This window comes from Aptenodytes patagonicus, chromosome 6 (genome assembly GCF_965638725.1).
Source record: "Aptenodytes patagonicus chromosome 6, bAptPat1.pri.cur, whole genome shotgun sequence".
Taxonomy (NCBI): domain Eukaryota; kingdom Metazoa; phylum Chordata; class Aves; order Sphenisciformes; family Spheniscidae; genus Aptenodytes; species Aptenodytes patagonicus.
This window is the reverse complement of record NC_134954.1, coordinates 37,279,263-37,303,622: the sequence shown is the minus strand read 5'-3', so window position 1 is coordinate 37,303,622 and position 24,360 is coordinate 37,279,263. Positions and strand designations below refer to the sequence as shown.

Here is a 24,360-nt window from a genome sequence, read left to right as displayed (position 1 = left end):
GGAGACGTCTGAGCCATGGAAACCTTAAAACATATATCTGCTAAAAGTAGAGTGAATGGACATCTAGAGGAATAGACAATGATGATCTGTTCTCCTTACAGAGAAGTTGTGTAATATGTGAACATACATAAGCCTAACTCTTTCTTCCAATGTTTAGCTTCGACGACCACTGCTGTCACGTCAGAAAACTCAAACCGAACCTCGTAGCCGTCATGGAGCTAGACTTTCAACCACGCGGCGGAGCATCCAGCCAAAACCAAAACCTAGCGGTAGGGCAGTGCTGCGTTTCCAGAACCAGCACTTCATATTTGAAAGTAGAAAATACTATGTTGTTGTTTTAGCTTAAAGGAAAAGCTAGTATGTTGTTAGTAGCCTGTATTAAAGTGCAGTCCCAGCAGTTTTATCCTTTTTTCCTAGTAAGCAGATATCCTATCAGAAAATCACCCCCTCAAAACACTTTCACGGTTTCTCCAAAGGCTTTCAAGGTCAAACTGGACATGGACAGTGAATTATCATGTCTCCTAGAGGTGTGGAGAATTTAGGGGACAGGTGTCCTCTATTCAGGATGCCTCATCCAAAACCTCCGGATGTGCAAATTTTGAAGCTGCTATTGAGAGTAGAAAGAAGGAAATTTCCCATCATTTGTAAGCTTAGCAGTGCCGAGCTTTAAGGGTTGTATACGGAAATGAATATAGGACTGTTCTAGTCCATGCTGTATGTTTCCAGGAGTCAGCACTGCCAAGCAGAGCAGGTGGCTTTATTCTGTACCATCTGAAGTGAGCAGTTAAGTTTGCAGGAAACACCTGGAAGAGCAAAGGTTGCTTGAGAACTTTCTGGGTTTCTAAACACTCAGCCAGGACTGTGCTGGGGCAACAGCACTGCTGGAGATGTTTGAAACACAAAAGTTGACCCCAAATAATTAAGAGCAGGAGGAGGGATATCAGTTTTACTGTTAAGTTTTAGTCTAGCTGTCTTCACCCTGTGCTGTTCTGTTATTCCTGGATAGTGGACTCAGTCTGCAGGAATGGGGGGTGATCAGCTGCCCTCTTTCTTTTCTCAGATTTCCTGTCAAAACCTTGGGCAATTCCCTTATATATTTGCATCTCAGTTTTCCTTTTTCAGTTGAGGGCAGAGATGCCTAACTCGCATGGGAATTCAATTCAGTATATTCTTCTGGGATGGAAAGATGTTATGTTGGGCATTTATCTCACCAAGCCATGACAAAGATGGGTAGGCTGACCAGTCTTTAGGAGATCCCTGACTCTTCCTGTGGCTTTAGAGGAAGCCTGGGGTAAAAGGCTTTTAGATTAGACTCCAATTAGACAGCTTATAAAGATGGAATGAATCATGAATCCTGTCTTAATTATAAAAACCCCAGGGATTCTCTATCTTCTTCTCTTGTTGTGTTTTCCTTCCCAAATTGTAGCATTTTAATACTCATTTTTCTGGGCTTTGTACCCTTCAGCGGAGCAGAAGCGGTCAGTGACTTTCACTGAAGCCCAGCCTGAGGCAACGACAGCCTCCCCAGGGGACCCATCGGCTCCAGCAGCCCAGCAGCAGGGCTGCAGCCTCAGCAGCCCCCAGGCGACCAGCAAGCAGGAACCGCTAAGTAAACCTGTGCTGACTTCCTCACCTGCCATCATTGTAGCTGATCTCCATAGCCAGACCACTGGCCAGGTAATGTGATTGGCGGTTTTATCATGTGTGTCTGTCCGCTGCTTCATCAAAGTTGCAGGGCAAATTTATAGGGAAATGCCTGATGCATTACAGCACTACAACGAAAGCTGGCGGGTGAGTGAAAACAGCAAACTCTTCTGTGTGTCTGTTCTTTAGGCTGAGTTTGCTGTCCAACCCCCTACTTTTGTAAACCATTCACTTCTAGATCTGTGCAACGATTCTTAATTTGCAAATATATTTCCTGCATCTTTGCTTTCCATCTTCCCGTCACATATTGTAGTCCTTCTGGACCTGCTCACCAGTGCAAGTTTTCATCAACAGGTTTTTACAGCTTGCTCTCTGAGAAATGCGTCCTTAAGGAAGGACTCCTTCAAAACCTAAGGAGTGTTTTAGCAAAAGCATCACACTTCAAAAGAAACTGCTTGTCCAACATTTTTCTGTGTTGGACACTGCTGAGGACAGTGCAGGGACAATCACAGTCGTCCCTGCAACACGTCAGTGACATTGAGATCACTTTCATATGCCCAGGTATCTAGTGTCTTCTGGGGGTTACGTCCTTTGCCATGAACAAATGAAAGACATCCGTCTTGAGAATACACTAAAAAAAATGAAATGAGGAAGTGTTAATGGCTGAAATCAGATAACCTTTCTGATCATTGCTACAAATTTGATTCACCAGCAAAAATATGTCATTGTTAGGGCTAAATTTTAGGGATTTATAATGTGCAAGTGCCTGGCCCTTTATGGTAAAAAAGTATTTCCAAATGAGAAAATATGTTATAGATGTTCCCTTGCTTTTTTCCCCCTCTCCCTCCCGCTTTCTCTGAGCCTGACCACTGGCTCTCCTCAATTGCAGAGCGAGGCACTGTCTGCTGAGAAGGAGAAGGAAAAAGAGGAGGGCTTGGAGTCCCGGCCAACAACAGCACAAAGCACCCCACCCACACAGCTCTCTGACACTGAGGACTACGCTGGCCTCGAGACCACCAGCTTGCTGCAGCATGGGGACACTGTCCTTCACATCAGTGAGGACAATGGGATGGAGAACCCCTTGCTGGCCACTCACTTCAGCTTCACACACGTGGAGCTTGGGGAGACTGACGTCGATCTAGATGAATCTCATGTTTAACTCTTGGGGAAGTGCAGTAGTGGGAGGAGGAAGAGAAAGTGTACCTTCTCCGTTGAGTTCCCCGGTAACTAGTAACTAATTAAAACAAGAGCACTTTACTATCTGAAAGCAGAAAACAGCTAACAGCCAGTTGCTATAGACTGGCAAATTTCTGTTTGAAAAATCTATTTCAGTTCAGGGCGAGACCACAGGAACAGAGAATTTTTTACAAAATTCTCAGGGTAGGGGTGTGTGGGCAAATATGCAGCCGTGTACTGTGATCAGCAGCCTCGTTGGGTAAGCAGGCTGTTGTACTGTATGAGACAGAGAAGAGAAACCTCTTCTGAGATTGTGCCCAAGATTTATTTTTGTAGTGTTTTTGAGAGGAGAGCTATATAGTAGCGGAATCCAAGGCTCTTATACCTTGCTACTGACAGTGAAAACACTGACAAAAAGTACCAATGTAAAGCTTGATTTTCACAAGCCTGGGACCATTGTTTCTAGCTTGCAGAGCAATGATAAGCACCATGGAGCAATTAGACTTTTTTTTTTTTTTTGGCACTGCAGACTTTAGTTGAGTTTACTTTTGTCTGTTGGTTTCATTCCACTCTGTAAGATATTGCCCTTGTGCTACAAAAATATTTGCTCTGTAAAACTAAATACAGTACATACCGTATGAAGGAATGCACGTGCTGTGCACAGATATAGGTGGGCAGGGGGTGAGTGGTCTGCAGATGGTATAAATAGCCCACGCTGTCCTGCTTAAATGTACCAAGTAATTCATCTCCACAGCTTAAAAAAAAAAAACAAAACAAGAAACCGCATCTGGAATGCGTGGACCTTCCGGTACCTAGCAACTGCTCCACTGATGCTGTCATACGTACTTAGATATAGGGATTTAAAGTAAATATTTATATATGTTATTTTCATGTTCCTATATATATAAATATAAATATATATGTACATTGTAAACAAAAGATGGCTATTGCAAGGCAGAAACTTGATGAAAGAATCTATTTTTGGCATGTTGAGAATGTATTTAAAAAGGTTCCATTTTATGTATGTAATGTTCATGGCTGCAAGTATCAGAGAGATATATATGTAACATTCATACGTAGGTGGAGATCCCCGTGGGGGATCAGCTGAAGTCACAGCTGAGTTATGGGCTATGCTGCGGCATCATGGAGTTACACTGAAATGTGAATTTAGCCATTAGCTGTTTACGGGCAAGCTGCAAAACAGCTGTGAAAGAAACCATGAAATCATAAGCAACGCCCAAAGTTACCCTGTGCTTTGGGAATCATATACTGCCTTTTTCAGCTTACGTTAGAAGAACTAGATACTAGAGTTTATAATCATGGCATTATTGTGCAGAGGAAAATGTTTTAGATCATCCTGAGAGTCTGTAAAATGTGCTAATTAGCAGTTTGGCTCCTGAGGGCTTGTAATTTGGACGCACGCATCATAAAACAGCCTTACTGAGGAGACGGAACGATACCCTCCTATCCATCTCCAAAGACAGGCCTCGCATCTCTCTTCAACAGCTCTGAAATAATTGTTTAAAATACTGCCATACAAACGACTGCCTCATTGCTGTAGTGCAGCATGCAGTTTTTACTGTTGCGTGGAAAATTAACTGTATACCTGACAGCAGGTTTCAGCCTGCTGAAACCCATGGAGCCTTCAGGCTGTGCTGCCCAGTATTTGCCAAATGCTCAAATTTGACGGGAGCTGTGCGCACCGATCTGAGGGGGGAACTCATGCACGTTAAGCCTCTGAAGACAGCGAAAGCCATCCTTCTCCCAGGCTCGTGGGTGTTGAGCATGCTCTGCCTCTACTGCATTGGTGAGAGACGGAGACTCTCAGCACCTCTTGGGAAAAGCAGGGCTGAAAAGGCAAATATTTTCATAGTGCACCACCTAAACCACCATAAATATATATATATATAGGTGGTGCATGAATGCCACTTTAACGTGTACATGGTTTTGTAAGAGAGATGTTTGGGTGAAGATGGCAGTGTCTCAGTCTGCTGCTGCTCAGTGGGTGTCCTGAATGACAAACTGCTTACTCTGCTGACCAAAACATGCTGTACCACTTCTTATCTCCCCAGTGCACTGGAGCCAGCACCAGCTACCTATAGGAGACTGCTTTGGATTAGCTCCTAGCCTGGAGGTCACTCAAAGAATTGCTAAATTCCAGATGCTAAGTTTTATTATTAACAGTGACGCACGAATGAGAAAAAACACAGCTTCACTTTCGAATCCCGAGGTAGGCTGGGTTACTGGCAGTCGGGTGGGGGAGGAGAGGTTTAGATGCGAGCTGAGTAAACGGCTGGGACACAACACACACAGAATTCATGGTGCATTTTATAGAGTGACCTTTTCTGCTGAAAATGAGAAGGAAGCATCTTCCTTAATGAAAAGTAGATGCCTCACCATGGTACTCCACTCTAACGATGACAAAATAACTGTGATTTACTTCATTTAATTCAGTATGTGTAATAAATGTTTCCATTCAGGTTTCCCACTGTCACCGGCGAATCCCCAGTAGTAAGCCATAGCAAGGACTAAAATGCCTCTTTTTAATGTCTACCCTGCTAGAAATCAATGCAGCTTATAAATGATGTAATCCGTAATTTAGTTTTATTCAGGTGGCCAGGCGGATGGCTTTGATTTTGTTGGATGGTTGTTGAGATGGAACAGACAGGCAGACCAGTCAGTCTGTTTTCTCATGTGTTTTACTTTCCTATCGGTTGCACTTAGTACTGTACTAATGAGGTGCATACAACGTACTTTAGCTGGTTTTGTGCTTTCCTCCAGTATCTCTGTAACAGAACTGGTATATTTCCGCTGTGAAGACAAACGATGCTGCTTAAATAGTGTTAGAGGCCTTAAGCGCATGTCATGTTCGACAAATGTCCAGGCTGTACGAGTCTTGTCAGTGTGTCAGTCGGTCCCATTGCCTCAGCATTTTATGCAAACGTTGTCCCGAGGACTAAATACAGAGGAGTCTGACGGCAAAAGGACAGAGTTCTGCGTGTAAGCCTCTTGCGCAACTCGGCGTCGGTCTCCCTCTCTAAAAGGCTTTGATACGCTGCTGTTGGAGCCTATTTTGTTCCGGGATACAGACAGCGCTTGTTAAAATTTACCCATCTGCTTTCAATCCGTGCCGTCCGTAGCTGGCCAGACACCTGCCGCCCCCAGCCTCGTGCAGAGGGTGCCGCCGGGAAGGTGCGCCTGCCGTGGCGTGGCATGGCGGGACCCCGACCCAGCGCCTGCGCACGCTCCCTGCACGAGGATGTGGCGAGGCATTAAGTAGCACTACTGCCCAGAACCGTGTTTCAGGGGTAACAAAATACACTTTTTGTGTTGGGAGCTTTAAAAAAAAAAAACTGTCAAAACAAGCTTACCCCCCCCCCCCCGCCCCGTTTAGGCCCTTCGCCCGAGGGTGGCTGCTCAGAGGGGTTTGTGCCCTCCCAAGCGCCGAAAAGGGCCTTGCTCGGGCACTCGGGGAACAAGCCTGAAGGCCTGCCCCTGCCAGAGCCGAAGGGGGCAGAGGCGCGGCGGGCCGCGGGGCAGCCAGGCGGGGCCTTTGTGCCGGCCCTGGAGACCGGGGCCCCGGGAAACGGCTGTTAGGAATCCCCAAAGCCCCCGGCCCGCGGGCGGCCGTGCCGTGCCGTGCCGTGCCGTGCCGTGCCGTGCCGTGCCGTGCCGTGCCGTGCCGTGCCGTGCGGGCTGCTCCCCCGTGCCCGGAGGCACAGCCCGCGGCTGGCCGTAACAGCCCCAAGCTGCGTTCCTCCCTCCGCGCCAGCAACGCGCGGCTCACGTGGCGCGGCCAGGGCAGGCGGGAGCCGCTCGCCCCTCAGCAGCGCCCCGGACCGGCCGCGACGCCCCCCCCCCGCCGGAGACGGCGGAGGGCGGGGCGGGGCGGGGCGGGGCGGGGCGGTGGCGCCCGCCCGTCCCGGCAGGCCTCGCGGCGGCGCATGCGCGGGGCGGCGGGCGGCAACGATGGCGTCGGGGTGCCGGATCGGGCCGTCCATCCTCAACAGCGACCTGGCGGCGCTGGGCGCCGAGTGCAGCCGCATGCTGGACTGCGGCGCCGACTACCTCCACCTGGATGTAATGGACGGGTAACGGCCGGGGGCGGGCGGGGCCGGGCCGGGGGCGCGGGGGGCGGCCGTCCCGAGGGTGCGGGCGGGCGGCCTGCCCCGCCCCGCCCGGCCGGGTGTAACCTGCGGGCGGGCGGGTCTCTCTCTTCGGCCCCAAGACACTTCGTCCCGAACATCACCTTCGGCCACCCCGTCGTGGAGAGCCTGCGCAAGCAGCTGGGCCAGGAGCCCTTCTTCGGTAAGGGGGCGGGGGGGGGGGCCTGCCCGGGCACGGCCGGGGGGCGGCGGGCGCGGGGTTGCGGCCGGGCGGGAGGCGCTTTCGGGGCGCTGCGGGCGCGGCTCCGGCCGGCCCCTGCGCTCGCCGCCCGTCTGGTAGCGGGCGCGCGGCGGGGGCCTGCCTGTGCTGCAGCCCCGGGCGCTGCCGCGCTCGCCGACGGCTCTTCGCTCTGCTCCCCTCTTCCAGATATGCACATGATGGTTGCCAGACCAGAGCAGTGGGTGAAACCAATGGCCGTCGCCGGCGCAAACCAATACACCTTTCACCTAGAAGCTACAGACAATCCAGGGGCCTTGATAAAAGACATTCGGGAGAATGGGATGAAGGTGAGGGGAGCGTAGGCTTGGCGTAGCGCATTGCGCTCGGCTTAACTAACTGCCGTGTTTCTGGTGAGGAAAATCCCATCACTGCAGTTTTGGTTGGTCGGAGATTGGCTCATGGGGCCCCAACGCTCTTTGTGCACAAAGTCAGTCTTCAATTTTAGTTTAAGAAAAACAGGAATCTTTATTTAAAGCGGCCCGTTCTTACTGCACTTACACAGACACATAATTGTTTTCCTAGGAGTTTGCACCCAGCTCAAGCCAATCTTGCTGCGTGTGTGTCATCCTAAGGTGCACGTGGATTTCTCTTGCCTCTCCTGCAGGTTGGCTTGGCGATCAAGCCTGGCACTACAGTTGAACACTTGGCACCTTGGGCCAACCAGATAGACATGGCTTTGGTGATGACGGTAGAACCGGGATTCGGAGGGCAGAAATTTATGGAAGACATGATGCCAAAGGTAAACTAAGTTTCTCTGTCCTTATTTATTGAGCTTAAAGCTAATGGACAGGATGGAGTGTAGCGGTGAATAAACCTTGTCTGGGTGTGTAAGAAGCTATACGTAGCCGTAGCAGCTGAGTGTGGATCTCAGTGCCAACCTTTTTATACTGTTTCTCAGGTTCAGTGGCTGAGGACACAGTTTCCCTCGTTGGATATTGAAGTGGATGGAGGAGTTGGGCCCGACACCATCCATAAGTGCGCAGAGGTAAGAGGCTGGAGCAGAGCAGCATTCTCAGTCACTGTGCTAAGAAACTTAATCGTCCCTCGGAAAATAAAGCTTAGGAGGAATTGCATTTTGACCGTTAGTTTTCAGAGGGAACGGTAAAGCGCACTTAATACCAAAATCTACTCGAGGTCTAATCTTGTGCCTTTTTTCAATAGTGGCTGCTGAAGCCTCCCCTAAGCTAGAGAAGCTGTTTGTTTCTTGTATGTTTGGGTAAATAGGAGCAATGATGAAGAGATTGCCTATTTGGGGAAGAGCTGTCTTTTCTGAACTTGATTTGTGGTTGTAGTTAGAGGTATGTTACCTGTGTCCCACAAATAGCGCTTGTTTGCCCACCAGCCTAGAATTCACTACCTCCTTACGTGTTTTACAGCAAGAAAACGCTTTAAGAAGTGAATCTGTTCCGTGTTATTGAGTGGGTGTTTAATGTCTTTCAGGCAGGTGCAAATATGATTGTATCTGGCAGTGCTATTATGAAGAGCGCAGATCCAAGATCTGTGATCAATCTTCTAAGGAATGTGTGTTCAGAAGCAGCTCAAAAGCGCTGTCTGGATCGATGAGACCTACCCAAGCAGTGGTCAAGAAGGCTCTGTGCATGCAGGAGAACCCTTGTTTCTCGTGCGTAAGGGAGGGCTGGATGAACATTAATTACGGAAACTTGCTGCTGCTGAACAGGGGAATCATTCCTTCGCTACAATGAAGCAAGCAGCAGTGAAAAACATTCTGGCTGTCTTTCAGGGTTGGAAATGCAATGGTTTGAACCCGTCTCTTGATTCTGTGGAGGCTGATTTGATGGCACAACCTGTGATGCTGACTGGATTGAACTAAACTTCAGTCAGTTTTTTGCTTGCTAGAAGAGTGTAGCATCACCACAAGCAATCTCTCTTGTGGAAGACTCTAATCAAACTGCCTTCTGCTGTCTGTATTTTGTCATTTGATCTGTGCATTCCTACAAAACTTTTCCAATATCTGCATTAAACACCCCTCCCTTGGTGTGGCAAGTCTCTTTTAAGCTGACTGTCAAAAATGAGTGGTTTTGGGAGTAAGTTTGGGAAAAATAGAGTTTAAGAGGGCGAAAAAATCCCATGGATGCTAGAAATGTTCCTGTGTTCTGTTTTTACTGCATAGAAGTACTTGACCTACATAAGACAAGCATCAAACAAGTCAGTGCAGCATCTTTACCAGGTCACAAACTGGAAAATACCTTCTTATTTACCTTTCAAAGAGCCAGTTAAGACAGCCGTGTCTGAAATTCCCGGAAGTGATGGAATCGCTTTAAAACCCTACAGACAGATGGTTAAAAAACTTTATCTTGACCCACAGCCTCCTTGGTTTGTACATATGCCTGAGTAAATGATTAAGATAGATAGCGAGATACAGGAATGTTACCTACGGAAGTGATTTCAGTGGAAATGCACTGCATGGAGATGGCTCTGTAAAACAGCTTAACGCTCCTCTTAGTTGTGAAGCCAAATAGTTCTCATACCTTCAGTTTGCTTGTGCCGACTTTGCAGCCTGGCCTGTTTGGGCATGTGAGAGGTGAGAGTTAAAACCCACTAGAGGAAGACCTGAGCAGGTCATTTTAGATAGACCTGCTTCCCATGGCTCTAATTAGTATTGCTGACTAGTTTAATATTTCATGGTATTCTGCATGGTATTTTTCCCTTTAAATTGTAATTACAGAAGGGTTGCAAACAGTCTGCTGCCCCAGGGGAACAGGCCAGAAGGCTCAACAGCTGCAGCCAGTCCATTTCCACAAGGCCAAAGTCAAATCTGCTGTCCTTGCAGCAAAGCTGGGCACGTCACCTACCAAATGCTGAGGCAGTGCTAGAGCTGATGCACCCCCTTCTTCTCAGCCCAGGACCTGTGGGATGTCCCACACATAGGTCTCCGCTCAGTGGCTGTGGAAGGAGGCAGCTGCGGTACAGCATGGGTCACTGCTGTTGTTCAGTAGGAGGAGCTAGGGCTAGTTCAGACAATCTAGACAAGTGTCTGAAATGGCTAAACTACTTTTTCCTGTGTGGTTAATTGTGGTTTAGGTGAACAAATGTCTTTGCTTCCTGTTTCCACTTGCAACCCCATTTGAGAACTAGCAAAAGAAAAATGGAGTCATCTGGACCTACTGCACTGAAGACATCTTTCAGAAGAAGTTTGCCAGAAGAAGGCTTGGCTAGGAAAGGTAATAGGCCAGATGGCTGTTAGATGTGTTAAAGCAGCTTATTCGTACTTCTGGAAGGAACCCGTGTAGAGTCTGATACAGTGCGCATAGAGAAACAGTCACTGCTCTGGTATCTAAAATGCAGGCCAAGCACCCACAAATGGACTATGAAAATGTTGGTTTAGGATTTGGAAATGTGGCTTTTCACGCTATTGAAAGCAGTAGGACAACTATAGTATCTTTGCCTCCTGCAGTTGACCTTAAGCTGGTTTGAAAGGGTAATCAAACTATTTCTGCCTTCTTTTTTTTTCCTAATTAACTGGGGGGGGCGAGGATGTCCCAAAGTCATGCTAGTTAATTGACGGTACTATACTTTGTTCTGAGCATGGAACCATAGGTATGTTTTCTTTCACAGGTTGTAATCACTGTCATTGTTTTAAATCTGGTAGTTTGCACTTCCATTGGCTCTCAGGTTAGGAGTGTCATGGGGGAGAGAAATTACACACACAGTAAAATTACTCAATTGCTTCTTTCCCTCTAAATCCCACCCAGGTGGGTTTATGCAGCTGGCTACTACTGCAGCAGCTTTTTACACATCTAAGGTTAAATCTGTTAGTGACCACAGAGCATCCATGGAAATAACAGTAATGATACTTGTTCTCTTAATCTTAAGACTGTTCCACTTTCTTGCCTCTATACATTAACAGAAGTAATCTGTTAGGCTCTATTTAGGCCTGTCCTCCTGTACTCGGTAACATAACCTCACAGTGGAAGCGCCACAGCCGCAGGACTTGAACCGAACACTGACATGAAAACCAAAATGGTATGGTATCCGCAGGGCCAAATAAACCCCAGGACCGTTAGATGTTGCAATACTCTGATAAAGCAAAGTTTCAGCAACAAGGGAGGGCACAGCCTGGTGATACTAAGTCACATGGTCTAGAGCGGTCCAGGGTGATCTGACAGAGCAAAGGCTCTGTCTGCAATGGACAACAGGATAAAAGAAAGTGATATAGCTGAGTAAGGCTGGGCTTGGATGTGTGCGCCACAGGGTGGTACAGCGCACATCCCTGAGCAAGATTAAAAAACTGCAGTAGACACACACACACAGCTTAATTTTAATAGGGCTTAGAAGTTTGTATTTTTACTTACAGTCCATTAAGGTCCTGGATGCAGCGATGAAGCGTTTAAACCCTCATAGCAGCAGGGAGCAGAACATAAGTGGCCTTAAAAAAATGCCTCAACTGAAAATGGTAAACAAAGCGCAAGGGAAATTACTTTCTTTGTGAAGCTGCAACACCCCAGTTTCATGCGTAGGGGACCATGCTGCATTATGTTTAAGTTGGTATTTCACAGTCAGCCTTTGTAATACCTTCAGCCACAACATTAGGAGCAGCACTGACAGCTGTTTTCATAGCTTAACAGCCAAAAGACAAACAGGTTGGGTTTGGGGTTTTTTTCCTGTTGTTTAAAACTTTGAAAAGAAAAGAAAACAAGCAGGGGTTTCTTACACATTTTATGGCTTCAAGCATGAGCCTGGCTCTGAGCTCACTCCCACCACCAGCAGCTTCCTCACGACCCCAATGCAAAAACCGTCTGGAGGTGGGAGTCCAGCTCTGCAGGGAAAAGGGCTGCAGGCAATAAACGAGAGTACTAGTGCTGATCCAGCTGCATGCAGCACAAGGAAGGAAAATGAAAGGAGAGGGCTGGTCCTGTGACCAAGTTCAGTTAAGCATTTTCTAACCTTGTCCCAGTAGGGAAATGGGGCTACTGAAAAATTGTGTGCCTTGCCGGCTGGAGCAAAGACGCAGAGTAGAGACAGCGAGGACAGGGCACAGCACCTGGTCTGCTACAAGAAGGTGGCATATGATTAGAGGTGCTGTGGGTGAGGGGCAGCCTGGGGCTTTGCAAAAAGCATCTCGCTTGACATGCGCACACAGCGTTCCCCATCTGCCCCTGCCAGATGAAGGGCTGCTGGAAGTAGGCAGGCAACATGAGAAAAGCAAATGCAGCCTGTTCTTGGTTACCCCTCCCTGCTGGCCTTTGCCACACTTGCATGTGCTGCTCACCTGATGGCAGAAACCTGCGCACCACTAACACTTGGAGAGCAGCACCATGGCAGAGGCATGGGGAGGAAGAAATGCTCTGGCACAGTTCTCTGGCTGTGCAGTCGCTCAGGCAGCTCTTCATGTGAAGGCAGTTGCAGTTTGCTGTCACAGGTCTAGCCAGCTGAGAGGCAGATGTTAAGAGAAAAGACTTCTGATGGTGGTGGGGTGGGGATATGACCAAATAGACATTTTTATAGTTTCTCCAGGGATTTTTTTTTTCAGTCTCCAGGGTGCCCGGCCTTTCTTTGGCTAGTCTTTTTATTGCTGCCTTGTGAGGCACTAGGTGATTCCCACAATGGCTGACAAGAACATCTAAAGAGGGGACAAAGAAAATGTGCTTACCCTTGCTTTTATCAATAACCACTTGTGCAGCCCCTGCAGCTGGCAAGGTAACAAGTAGCTGCTTCAGGCCAGCACACTGGAGACTGGCCCAAAAGCAACACAGTGGTTCAACAGGACACCACAGCTGGGAACTGAACATCAGTGCAGAAACAGCTTCACAGTCCACCAGGCTGACCAAACTTGGTTAATCCAGCTCCTTTCGCACAGGTTTTTTTAGCCTCATTTTAAAATCCTTCCCTTCCCACCCCCCAATCTAGAAAAACACTCTCCTCTTGCTCCTTCCTGTAAAATGCCGGATTGCATTTCCATTTCCTGACAGCACCTTCAGGACATGTAAGGCGGCTAGCCAGCTGGTTTACTTGGTCTGTCCCATCTCTTAAATTGCAGAAACTCCTCACACTGCCCCAGGGATCAGACAGAGCAGGAAGCCTTGACCTTACAACAAAGCTGGGTGAGAGCTGGTCAGATCAGACATCTTAATGAATGGATACGGGTGTGGAAAAGACCTGCAAAGCATTTGAGACATAAAACTTTCAGAAACCTTTTCCCAGCAGCAGGTGCACATGCAGGACAAGAGATGGAAAAATCCACCTCTGTATTCAGATGCTGGGGGGAACCTTAGCCTCACAGCACCAGCGCAGCTTCAGTACGACAGCAAAGCTTAGTGCCGCTGCCACTTCAGTGTGTTTGCAGATCCATTCTTGGGCCAAGCAGGTCTCTGTGCCAAGAGGGAGCATTGCTGCCATTTCTCCACTTCTAAAAGGCCATCAAATTCAGACTATATACAACATATATAGAAATAACTTTTAATTAAAAAACCAACCTTGCATCAAAGATTATTGTATCAGACATTGAGGCAAGATTCAAGTTTAAGACAAACCAGTGTTAAAAAAGTGTTTAAAAAAATAATCAGAATGTGCAATAAACTACAATGTAGCAATAGGCTGTAGTGTTGAAACTTTACTGAACTGTTTTCAGATGCCCAGTGTATAATTCCTGTCGTTTTGACTAAAAAAAAAAAATTGATGCTAAAACTGGGTCATCTGTCCAGTGCCATTCCAGATATTACACGTGGAAGAAAATTTTGCACAAAAACAGAGACTCCTATAAAATTGCCTTCAACTGTCCTACACAGAAAAACTTCCTGTTGATGAATTATACCTACGTTCAATGTTTAATCTTTGTTAATACCTCTTGAGATTGCAGATACATTCCAAACTATGCTATTTAGATGCAAGTTTAAACAACTTGCTTTTGTTTCCTCACTGTGAACTCGCTGGGAAATTAAAAATCTATCTGGAATCACAATGGAAAGCTTTGGGACTTTCTTCTTTATTGGTCTTCTAGACATCAATCACCTTTTCCTTTTCAGCTAGTCACCAAATGTTGGCATACTTACGAGACTCTTACAAGGCACTGTACAGAAATTTGGACAAGACTTTGTCTTTTAACATATTAAAGCAAAATATTATGAGCCTCATTAGCTACTGAAGGACGAAGGAAGTAAATGACCCAAACCACAATATTCAAAGAGCTGCGCCACTGATTTGACTCTACTCCTCTTTCCTTCCATTTCCCTATACCCACATGACTGAAGCAGAAACCCTACTTTCTGAGTAGCAGATATATCGACTATTGAAATGCAATGGTCTACTTCTATCTTACTGCTTGAGGACACCTATATGAAACATGCCCTGGCACTACTGAGAGCTGAGTACAGATTTTAAGCTAGATGCAAGGCTTCCAAAACGCCTGCTTTGAAACTGCTGGTTCTCACTTACCCTTATCTTACGCATGGGTTACACACATGCATTTAGAGAGGCAGATTTTTGCCCCATGGTCATGCCACACAGGAAAATAATCTGAGGCTATCGCTTTTCCCTACCATTTTTCCAAGTAGTTTTTCTGTGTTCAGTTGAAGTTGTTGGTTAAGGTAGACAGCATATCCTGCTGCACCAAAATCCACTAGAACCAGAAATGCATTTGAAAACAAACAAAACAGAAAAGGATGATTATTAACAAATGTGGCAATATGACAACAGAAAGTGAATGGTGCCAGCAATTTATGCGCGCCCACTCCCGACACTGGGAATATTAGACTTCCAGCTTGAAATAATTACTTTCTCTTGGGGTTCAGGAAGAAGAAAGTGTTGTCTTTGGGATTTATCCTGCCTGTTACAAAGCAAGAAAGAAAATATATTATATGCAGCTAACATACAGGTTTCGAATTGTGCTGTCATATGCTGTGTGAACAAGAGAGATTTTACCTTACACTTTTCTCCACCTTAATTGGCTTTCTTAATGAACCACATTATTCCCTGTCACCTTTGTTTTCTTGTACTGTTGATTCCCAGGCAAACATTTTCGCAGTCTTCTGACTCTTCGGTAGATTGTTTTCTTGGTGGATGGCCATTGTCTGGCGAACCAATGGGTGTGCATGAAGTACAGAGAGAGTCGCTGGGAAAAGCTGCACTTGACATTTCAGTCTGATTCGTTATTTGATCTTGGCACAGTAAAGCTTCTACCTCTTCATCTTTTAGTGGAAAAACTCGAAGTTCCCACAGCCCAGACTGAAAGGAATCAGAAGGGTAGGAGTGAGGGTGGAAAAAGAGAGAAGAAGGGAAAAAGGATTTCAGTTGAGTCTGAACCGATTAGCTATGTGCAGAATGATCTGCTATCAAATAACAAATGAGTGTCTGTCTTTACAATGTTTGCAGGGCTTTTCAGATAAAGAATACGACAATGCTAGGCACCAGCTGTCAATGTAGGCTGGCTTCATACAGTTTTGAACTAGTACCAGAGCTACCGTTGAACAGGCACAGTACAGGAAGGGGGAAGCTCTTTTCCATGGTGCTAGACCATCAGGATACCTGACCCCATAACGATCAGCCCCATCTGGAACCCTGGCCAACATCCCTGAGAAAGGATCCATCATCCCTGAACTGAGGCCTGCCATACTCGCCTCTAAAACATGTGCTGTGTGTGCTGAGCAATGAAATTTTTACCTGTTGATAAATCCTGGGCTTAATTCATAAAGCATAGCAATCTAGTTCTAAACAGGAGTGCTACATTCAGTCTACGTTAACTAGGGCGACAGCCTGAGATTCTGATCAGTGAGACAGGAGGATATGTTCACGTTCTTTGTTTTAGGTTAGAGACAGTGGTCACTGAAGACCTGACCAGACCCGGAAGCTATTGGAATCACCCACCTTCGCTTCCTGGCTCTCCCTGCAGAGTTGTGCAATCCCTGAACAAACAGAGCTGTGGGCTTCCGAAGTCAAGTCAGGAACAGGTTCAGCAGCGCAATGCAGCGAGGCACAGGAGCTGCCGTGGTGGTCTTTCTGCACCGAATCTTGGCTGTGTCGTCCGTCAGCATTTTTGCTGTAAGATCTAGAGCAGGATAAGAGAGTCTTACGACCTCCCCTTTCACATCACCAGGCACAGTTTAGATTTTCTTTTCAAAGTGTTCAGTTTCTCCATACATGCTACCTACACTCTACTTACTTAAATCAGAAGAGCAGATGAAAACACACATGGTTCTTGACACCCTCATTGTCACAAGCCAAAGCAAAAGAGTGCTATGTGGAGGAGCTAACTGGATAAAACAGGGCTGGAACAGGCACACTCTGGCTGCAGAACAGCTGGTGGCTGGTCCCACTCCTGCGGCTTGCTCCACACGATCACCAGAACGGTAATTTTGGACAGAAATCAGTGAGCCGTGGGCTGTTCCCACGCGGGTGAACACGGCATCATTCACAGGAGCCTGCGGAGTCCACACTGCACTGTCAGCAGACTGTGCCAATGTAACTCGAGAAGAAACAGCAGGTCCTTGGGCTCCCCCTCCCCTCCTCTGCTCTGGACTCATCTCCAAAGCAGTCAAAATAATTTAGTAAGATTAAAAATGTTGACCTTGCCTTTAACGCAAATTTGAACTAGATGTAAAATACTGGCACACATCTTAAATGCCAGGTGGAAGTCTGACATTGCTCATGTCAACAGTAGTTTTACTTCTGAATTCAAATAGCACTAAGATTTCACCAAGAAGTTCATAGAGTTTCAAAATTAAGGGTACATATAGAACTTGTATTTTTCAGTACACCTTCTAAAGTTTTTTTTATGTTCAAAATGGCTTAAAATGTAATTCCTTAATACGGTTTAGCTCTAATTTTATCCTGCATTAAAAAAGTTATCTTTGCATATATATTCAGTGTCATGGTTCACTTTCAGCCAAGAGTAGACACAAGCATATGATAAATAGCAGAAAAAGTTATCCCAGCATTTATAGGATGTTTTTTGTCCTGGCAGATTCTGAAGTTATTTATGGGAATCACTTTCCCAGAGCCAAATTGCAGATACAGCTTTATGATGTTTGCTCTTACACGCACTACTTTTTGCAGGACTTTTAGGGGTTATATTTAATTCTGATGAGTTTTGCACCAGACAACAAGTCTGTGATAATTAAACTTTTTCACGCAATGACTTTTTTTAAGCATAAGGTCCCTGGCACAGCTCAGGACCCTTCAATAACACATCTCTGAATGCAGTGGACTTTCATCTAAGTCAGGTGAGTGAAGAAGGGCTCATGTTACAGTCGGTGGCTAAAGTCAGAGTAACTGGGAGAGGCACAAACTAGCAGAGCTGTGTTCAGTATGGGGGTAAGATTTTTATTCACTAATACCAGGTCACTAACATGCCAAATTTCTGTAAGTATGCATGCTTCAGAACTGCACGGCCTTCCCTTTCCAGCCACAAAACCAAACATACCCGGTACTGTCCCTGACGAGTTAATTAATGAGGAGTGCCCTCATTTTCAAAGTCCACTGTGACAGCATTTCTGAAACCGCTGCACCGACAGCCTACACCAGTGGTTCAATAGGAACGCTCTTTCAAAGTCAATACACCTGCCTGCTATTCCTTCTGGGCCAGCGGCTCTGCTCCCACAGCGACCACCGTGCTCTCTCTCTTTTTTCATACTTTGTATGACGTAAGGAAAAAACTTCATCTGACAGATCTTCTATCTGTAACGAAATACAGGGATAGCTGCTGCTGTAATTATGAACATCACTAGAAACAAAGGCAGCCAATATTATATAAAATTCTGCAAAGGTCTGTTCAAACAAGAGGACGCAACACAACATATGCTTGCAGTATAAAGGCACATCAAAATACATGTATTCAGCTTACACTCTCACTAGAGCTCTAGTATATGGGGTGCTGTCACTTTCACTTTATTTCTTTACATGTCTGTGGTTGATCTGAATGGATATAGAAATTATACCCCCCATGCAACTAACACATTTTTCTCTATGGTGGGAGGCAGAAAATTAAGAGGACAAGTATTCATTTGCAAATCAAGGCAGTACTAAAAAGCACATAATAAAGACAAGCAAAAATTCCAGGAGTTTTCAGAGACTGCTTTAGGAGGAGGCTGGGAGGCAGCAGGATTTGCCAGGTGCTCTTTAAGCACAGAGAAATAGGTCTGAGATCACCAAGGACTTTGATAGCTCCACTTTGAGAGGAACTCAGCAAACCTGAGGTGCCGCATTCCTGGTACGAAACCAAGCAGAAAATGGTTTCTGCTTTGAAGAGACTATTTCTTAGCAAGTGATTTGCACGACCCCGGTACAGCTTAAAAACAGCCCTAATGTGGGTACTTTAACTGCTCGTAGTCAAACAAGAGCCAGCTTTTTAGGTAAAACTCCTCAGCTGTAGCTATCACATCTGACCTTCACTTTGAAAGAGCCATCTTCTTTTTTCCATTGGCAGCACACCAGAAGTTTGCTCCTTAGACACGGCTGGGCGAGGAGCACTTTGCTGCCCTTCCCCCTCACTCCCCAGATGGCTGGGCGAGCTCTTGGCTGGACCCCTCCAGCACAGCTCAGGGTTATTTCAAAGTGCTCCAAACCATTCAACCTCTTCAAAGTTCACCTAAAAAGCTAAGGTTGGCGAGAGCATGAATGCTGCAGCCATGGATTTTTATGCCAGCCGCTCCCAACTCAAAAGCAGAGAAATTCTAGGAAAGAACAGTTCCTGGTCATAGAAGCTGTGAAGCAGACCTGGACAAGAATTATACCAATAATCAGGGGGTCATGGAAAATAAATTAAACTTTGTCTATGAAGCAAAATCCTCAGCGGTCTTATACAAGTAACACCATTTATCTTCTGACCGAGTCTGATAAAATACAGAACTAAACAGAGAGTCCTCACTGCAGTGCCAGATAGAGCCATACAATATAGGTTACATTGTCAGCTGGAAGTACTCCACTCCAGACAACTAACAGCCCTGAGGTTTTCTGCAGAAGCCATTCTTTGTATCAAGTCTTGCAGCACTGAGGTAGTTCATGACCATTTTGTGTACAAATGCAAAGTATTACAATGCATTTATGCTGCTGTAAGCATACCTGGTAGTGGCACTCAGCTTGCCAGAGCACACATTTCCAACCTAGGCGGCTGGTCGTGAACTACAGCCCCACAATGAAACTCAACTGGGCCAGTGAAAAGGATCCCAAAGACTTCAGTGCGGTCTGAAACAGCCACACGACCTGCTTCCTAAAACTGTAGCTGCCCGGTTCCTCCTCAGCCCAGCACTCAACAGGAACCTTCAGACAAACAGGCCTGCTTTGTTTGCCCATCTCATGACTGCTTTTTGAAGACTCCTCATTGCTTTTATTTATTTATGTTAAACACAAACCACTTTGTTAGCTGCTGGTTTCCTTTCATGCAAGCCAACTTAATGTGTTTCCTCCTCTCTCTGGAATTCACCAGCTCTGTCACTTGGATGGCATTGGTGCAGGGCTGCATCTCAGTTCAGATTCTGTCTTTCCAAGGTCAATGATGTATAGCGTGAAAGTGAGAATTTTATGAACTACAAAAGTGCTATTCCCTCAGGGAAAATTCAGGATTTTTCTGTGTGCTCAGATTTCCTTTGAAGTGGAAACAAAAGATAATTTTGAAAGAAAAACCTAGACTTTGAAAATACTTTTCTTAGCAAATTGCCAAAACTTTTCATGCTGGGAAGAAACTTCATTTTTAACAAGCTTCCTTTAAAAAAATCAAAGTCCACATTCCACTCCAAGCGAAGAGTTTTGAAAAATACAGAAATAAGCCTTACTGTTCCTTTTCCATAGCTGATGATAGCAGATTTAACTACTTGTTTATTTTAAATGAATTTTACCCTATTCCATTGAAGACTAACAAGTAATACATTTTCTTATTTAAAAATTATTCTTTTTTCTACGGATAAAATCACATTACATCAGAGTAAAAGGTCTCTACTTGGTTCAGTACAGCCTCTGCCCCTCTCCAGCTTTGTAACACTTTATATATTTCCTCGACCAACTTTAGGTTAATTTAAAGCTGCTATAACTGGAGAAATTTGATATTTTTTTTTCCACCACTAAGGTTAGTTTGAAAGAGGACAAAAGAACTGTCATTCCTCAGTGGATGGATCTGGCAGTGATGTTGAGAGAAAAGACTATTAGGAAGGCCTGTTTGTGAGGCATGTCTAATGATTTCACTCAAAGAAAAAGACTTAAAACAAACTAAGATTTGGATCGCCCCCCATCACATCTAGTTAAGCTACAAGACACTGTGCATTAATGTTGAATAGCACCAGGAATATTTCTGAAAGGTTCTCAAAACAACAAAGTCTGTGTTTCAGTGTTTGGCTTCACGGGAAACACTGAGTCATAAGCCATGAAAACACTTATGCAAAACTAATTACACACCGAATTATTCCAAAGTATTTGTCATTACTAAAACAACTACAAAATAAACTTGAACATTACTTTACAACCATGCCTTGCCAGAAACTTTAATCTGGACAAAACAAATTAAAAACAAAATAAAACAGGAAAACCCGTGCCACACCCTCCCATGCCTTAAAGCAATAACAGACTGCAAATTCATACATGCAAATCAGGAAACTCAAATGCTCTATTTCCAAAAACTAAGTATTTTTAGAGCAAGTTATAGAGCAGACATAGATAGTAGATTAACTTTTGCATTGCCCAACTGTTATGTTTGTCCTTGTAAGGCAAAGTTTCCAGAAACAAAAATTAGGCACCCAAAAAGGTAAGCTTTTTGTACTCAAACAAAGGCACGGTGAATAGGCCTGATTTTCAGAAAGTGCTGAGTTCCCGTCCTTGGAAGCGTGGCTCCTGTGGAACATGACAAATTTGGGACCCCACATTTTTTTGTAACTTGTGGAAACTTTGTTTGTTGCATTGAAAGCCTTCAAATGAAGGGGAGAGAGAAGGGGCGGGGGGAAGACATCAAGTAGAAGTCCCTAACTGCTGGTTGACACAAGGACAACTCCACAAGTTTTAAATTTAGCCATGCAGAAGATAGGCAGAAAAGAAACTATTACAGTACCACCACAGGCTGCTATGCAGTGGAAAGCAAAGAAAAAACTTACTTTATATAAAAGCAGAAAGTACATTTTGCCCTCTTTTGTCCTTCACAAATGATCTACTGAAGCTAGTTTTGATTTCAGTACAAGGAACAATTTCAAGAGCGTCAGAGAGTGTGAGTGCAGAAAACACAAAAAGGTAATGCTGCTGGTTTCTCATGTCTTTTTTCAAGCTTACTCAGCAACAAATCTAACTTGGCCTAAAATCTAAAGCAAGGAAGTAGAAGAATTATGATCAGACAACCACCTTTTCTCAGTACTCTGAAAAACATCCAAACCAATTAATACGATCCCAAAAGAACGGGGGAAAATTGGCAAAGGATGATTTAGACAAACAAGATCTTTAGCATTTTTCTCTTGTCCAACATCTCTCCTCTCTCATTCTACCCGGCAGCTGACAGGCAATACAGAAGCAGTGGACCACAGCAGGAGGCAAAGCTGCTTTATTGTTAACTCAAGTTATGTCCTGGCCAAAGGATGAATCATACAGGATCAACTAGTCATGCCAAATACAAACGTACTAAACGGGAGGGCTACTAAACGAGCGATTAGCCCATGAACTTCACAAAGAGACACCCTTAAAGTCCATTCAGCAAAATACGCTGAAAGTATGTGAGACAAGTCATCTGCATGGGATCTGAAATCTAAACAAGAAATCCAGAGTCCTCCAAGCAAGTCTCTTGAAACCCTGAAGACAAATCACTGTTGAAATTCTTTTTTTTTTTTCCCCACAGATACCAGGATGGAGAGAGAGCAATGAATAGTACATTCTCAAGGGACAGTGTGCCCTTGCTGCCTTATTAGTTATTCTCCAAATAGTTTAATTAAATATCCTCGCAGGAGAGTTCTCCTGTGTATGTAATTTGACCACCTCACTACAAAAGAAGATCAGGCATGTTTCCTGGTAGCAGAGACTGTACCAAACCAAAAGGCGGTGGTGGAGCTGACATAAATCTGACTACGCGATTTCACAAGAATTTCTCAAGTGCATGCAAAAAGGCAGGGACAGAGTTAAGTTTTTCTCTTCCTTCCAACCCAAGAGTATGGTGCCAAATAAGTGCAACCACACCAGGTAGGGAGCTGAGTCCATGATGCTCTCCTAAAGGGAAGGTTTGTTTCCATGGAGCAGGCAGCTACAGACCTAGTAAAACTCCGAGGAAGCTAGTGCCTTTGTGGAGAGTGTATTTTCTACGCCAAGTGAGTGGCATAATGATTTGTTTACTGTGTTTAGCATAACCTTCTGTACTGCTACCCAAATGCAAATCTTTTGCTACTACTAAGGCACTTAAACCCCGGTTGTAGAGGTTCTCTGAAAAAGGAGCTCGAGAACAGATATTGTGGATGAAGGTAGGAATACAAGTCCTACATTACAACAGTTGATAGTGGCCTATAGCAGAGACTGGAGGGAGACTAGAGATGTCCAACGGACAGCAAAACTGGCAGGTTTGTGGAAAAGGAGCCACAAAAATATTGGAAGGACAGAAAACCAGCCTAGAGACCAGACCTGGTGGTACGTTCACACTGGGGTTAGGAAATGCCTTGAACCCCTGATTAGGGGAGAAAGGAACCTGCAGCTGCAAACTCTACAGACATTCCCTGGAAGAAAAAGGTAGATTCTTATGTCTGGAGGAAGCAACAGTAGCACATGATGTACAAACTTAGCTCAACAGGCAAGCAGGAAATGCTGAAGGTTACGTTGTTCCTGACAAAGCAGAAAGAAGAAAAGTTGCTCCCAACAGGAGGGTTGCAGGAAAATGAACCCTGGGAAGAAAACTGAGGAAACCTGCTGGGCCCACAGGCAAAACGCCAAATTACCTCCTGAAGAGCAACAGGCTATGGGAACTGGCCGTGAAAGAAGAGCATGAGAGAGGACAGACATTATAGCACAGGTAGCCCCGAAGAGACAGTCATGCTGGGAGACCCAGCATCACAGTGCCCAGGAGCAGGGAAGGCGGAGGCCTGACCAAAGGGTCCTTTTGGGAGCGCTGACTGTGCCGACAGCAAGGGACAGAAGAGCCAAACGAACAAGTGAACAATGATTATTAATGGACATACTCACATTTCTGTCATCTACCATAGGGTCGAGTAGGTTGGGATAAGACACATTTTCACAATCCAATACGTAATACTTTATTTTTGAAATTTGAAACTTACCAGGATTTGCATGAAGTCAGTGACTTTGGAAAATATATACCAATTATCCCAATTATATATTATGTCTAGTTTAATTAAAAACTGGTAGTTTAATTAAATTCAGCCTACCTCTTCTTCATCTGCATGAGATCTTTCTAAAGGTTGAAATTCAACAACTCTCCAGCTAGAAATGAGACAAGGAAAGTCAAATTAATTTACCTAAATGCTGTTTCATTACATTGTTAGTTATTCCTTCTTCAACACTGGTTGTGCTTCAAAATTTCTTTCAAATAAAATAATTTCAAATTTAAGGTGCTGATAACAGATGCCCGAAATTTAGATTTTCCTTTCCCAACCCAATATGTAACCTTTCCTTTTCCCAACACAGTCTTTAAGCTATCCAATAGAGTCTTAATAATATTTTTAGCTTTAAAGACAATATAAAAGCAAATACACACTAGAGATTTAAAATATGGAACAATTGCATTTAGCTATTTCAGGCAATTTGCTAGTAGGCCACTGAATTACAGCACAGGAGATCAATTACCCTGTTTTAGCAATCTAAAGATGTTCTTTTTCTTAGGGGGAAGAAAAAAAAGATGTCTCTAGAATCATGGATTATAGGTTTACACTGTATTGAAAAAGTTAAGCTTATTCTACTGTATCAGAATGGATAAATTTTAAAAATATATACTAAAACCAGTTCTGTTTAATTCACTGAAAATAGTTAACTATTTTCTTATGAACCACAACACACAAAAAAGAACAACCTCCAAATAACCGTTCAGAGCATGTCAGCCTAATGGCACATTTAAGGCCACGAATACCACTACAATTAAGATGATATAAACCCACTTCTATTTTCAGCCAGTCTGTGCATCTGTCACCTCCCTGTGTGTATCAGACTATTTCCCTTGTGCTATCAGCTGTCCAGTCTTCCCACCACTCCAGTCACACAAATTGAAGTGCACAGAAAAAAAACACCCGAGCACATGAAAAG

The 24,360-nt window shown here is 44.9% G+C and overlaps 3 protein-coding genes across 15 annotated transcripts in view; 2 read left to right on the top strand and 1 right to left on the bottom strand.

Moving 5' to 3' along the window:
• Positions 1–5,807, top strand: part of UNC80 (unc-80 subunit of NALCN channel complex) — a 136,309-nt gene extending 130,502 nt beyond the window's left edge. For all 5 annotated transcript variants that reach the window (XM_076342132.1, XM_076342130.1, XM_076342129.1 and 2 more), the window contains 3 exons: positions 158–269; positions 1,466–1,677; positions 2,534–5,807. In XM_076342132.1, the coding sequence (XP_076198247.1) occupies positions 158–269; positions 1,466–1,677; positions 2,534–2,803 (594 nt within the window). In that variant the 3' untranslated portion in view covers positions 2,804–5,807. The remainder of the gene's footprint in view (positions 1–157; positions 270–1,465; positions 1,678–2,533) is intronic.
• Positions 5,808–6,775: 968 nt separating this feature from the next.
• Positions 6,776–23,500, top strand: RPE (ribulose-5-phosphate-3-epimerase). Of its 4 annotated transcripts, none has more exons than XM_076342124.1 (6): positions 6,776–6,911; positions 7,049–7,128; positions 7,354–7,493; positions 7,811–7,945; positions 8,105–8,191; positions 21,622–23,500. In XM_076342124.1, exons 1-6 carry the CDS (start codon positions 6,790–6,792, stop codon positions 21,706–21,708), a joined length of 651 nt encoding a protein of 216 aa, XP_076198239.1. In that variant the 5' UTR covers positions 6,776–6,789; the 3' UTR covers positions 21,709–23,500. The 4 variants fall into 4 exon arrangements, with proteins under 4 accessions (XP_076198239.1, XP_076198241.1, XP_076198242.1 ...); XM_076342126.1 differs by lacking the exon at positions 21,622–23,500 and adding an exon at positions 10,249–13,549; XM_076342127.1 differs by lacking the exon at positions 21,622–23,500 and adding an exon at positions 8,647–9,202 and having other exon boundaries at positions 6,776–6,900.
• Positions 13,610–24,360, bottom strand: part of KANSL1L (KAT8 regulatory NSL complex subunit 1 like) — a 66,693-nt gene continuing 55,942 nt past the window's right edge. For 5 of the 6 annotated variants that reach the window (XM_076342121.1, XM_076342118.1, XM_076342122.1 and 2 more), the window contains 4 exons: positions 23,490–23,544; positions 17,723–17,835; positions 16,027–16,207; positions 13,610–15,387 (listed from right to left, as the gene is read on the bottom strand). In XM_076342121.1, the coding sequence (XP_076198236.1) occupies positions 15,139–15,387; positions 16,027–16,207; positions 17,723–17,835; positions 23,490–23,544 (598 nt within the window). In that variant the 3' untranslated portion in view covers positions 13,610–15,138. The remainder of the gene's footprint in view (positions 15,388–16,026; positions 16,208–17,722; positions 17,836–23,489; positions 23,545–24,360) is intronic. The other variant, XR_012995654.1, reaches the window with a different exon arrangement.

What these genes read in the sequence shown, in the direction of transcription:
- RPE (XM_076342123.1), top strand. Translation starts at nt 6,790, where the DNA reads ATGGCGTCGGGGTGCCGGATCGGGCCGTCCATCCTCAACAGCGACCTG. An exon ending in TTCGGGAGAATGGGATGAAG is followed by an intron (nt 7,494 to 7,810) that starts GTGAGGGGAGCG and finishes CCTCTCCTGCAG; the next exon opens with GTTGGCTTGGCGATCAAGCC. An exon ending in TGGAAGACATGATGCCAAAG is followed by an intron (nt 7,946 to 8,104) that starts GTAAACTAAGTT and finishes ACTGTTTCTCAG; the next exon opens with GTTCAGTGGCTGAGGACACA.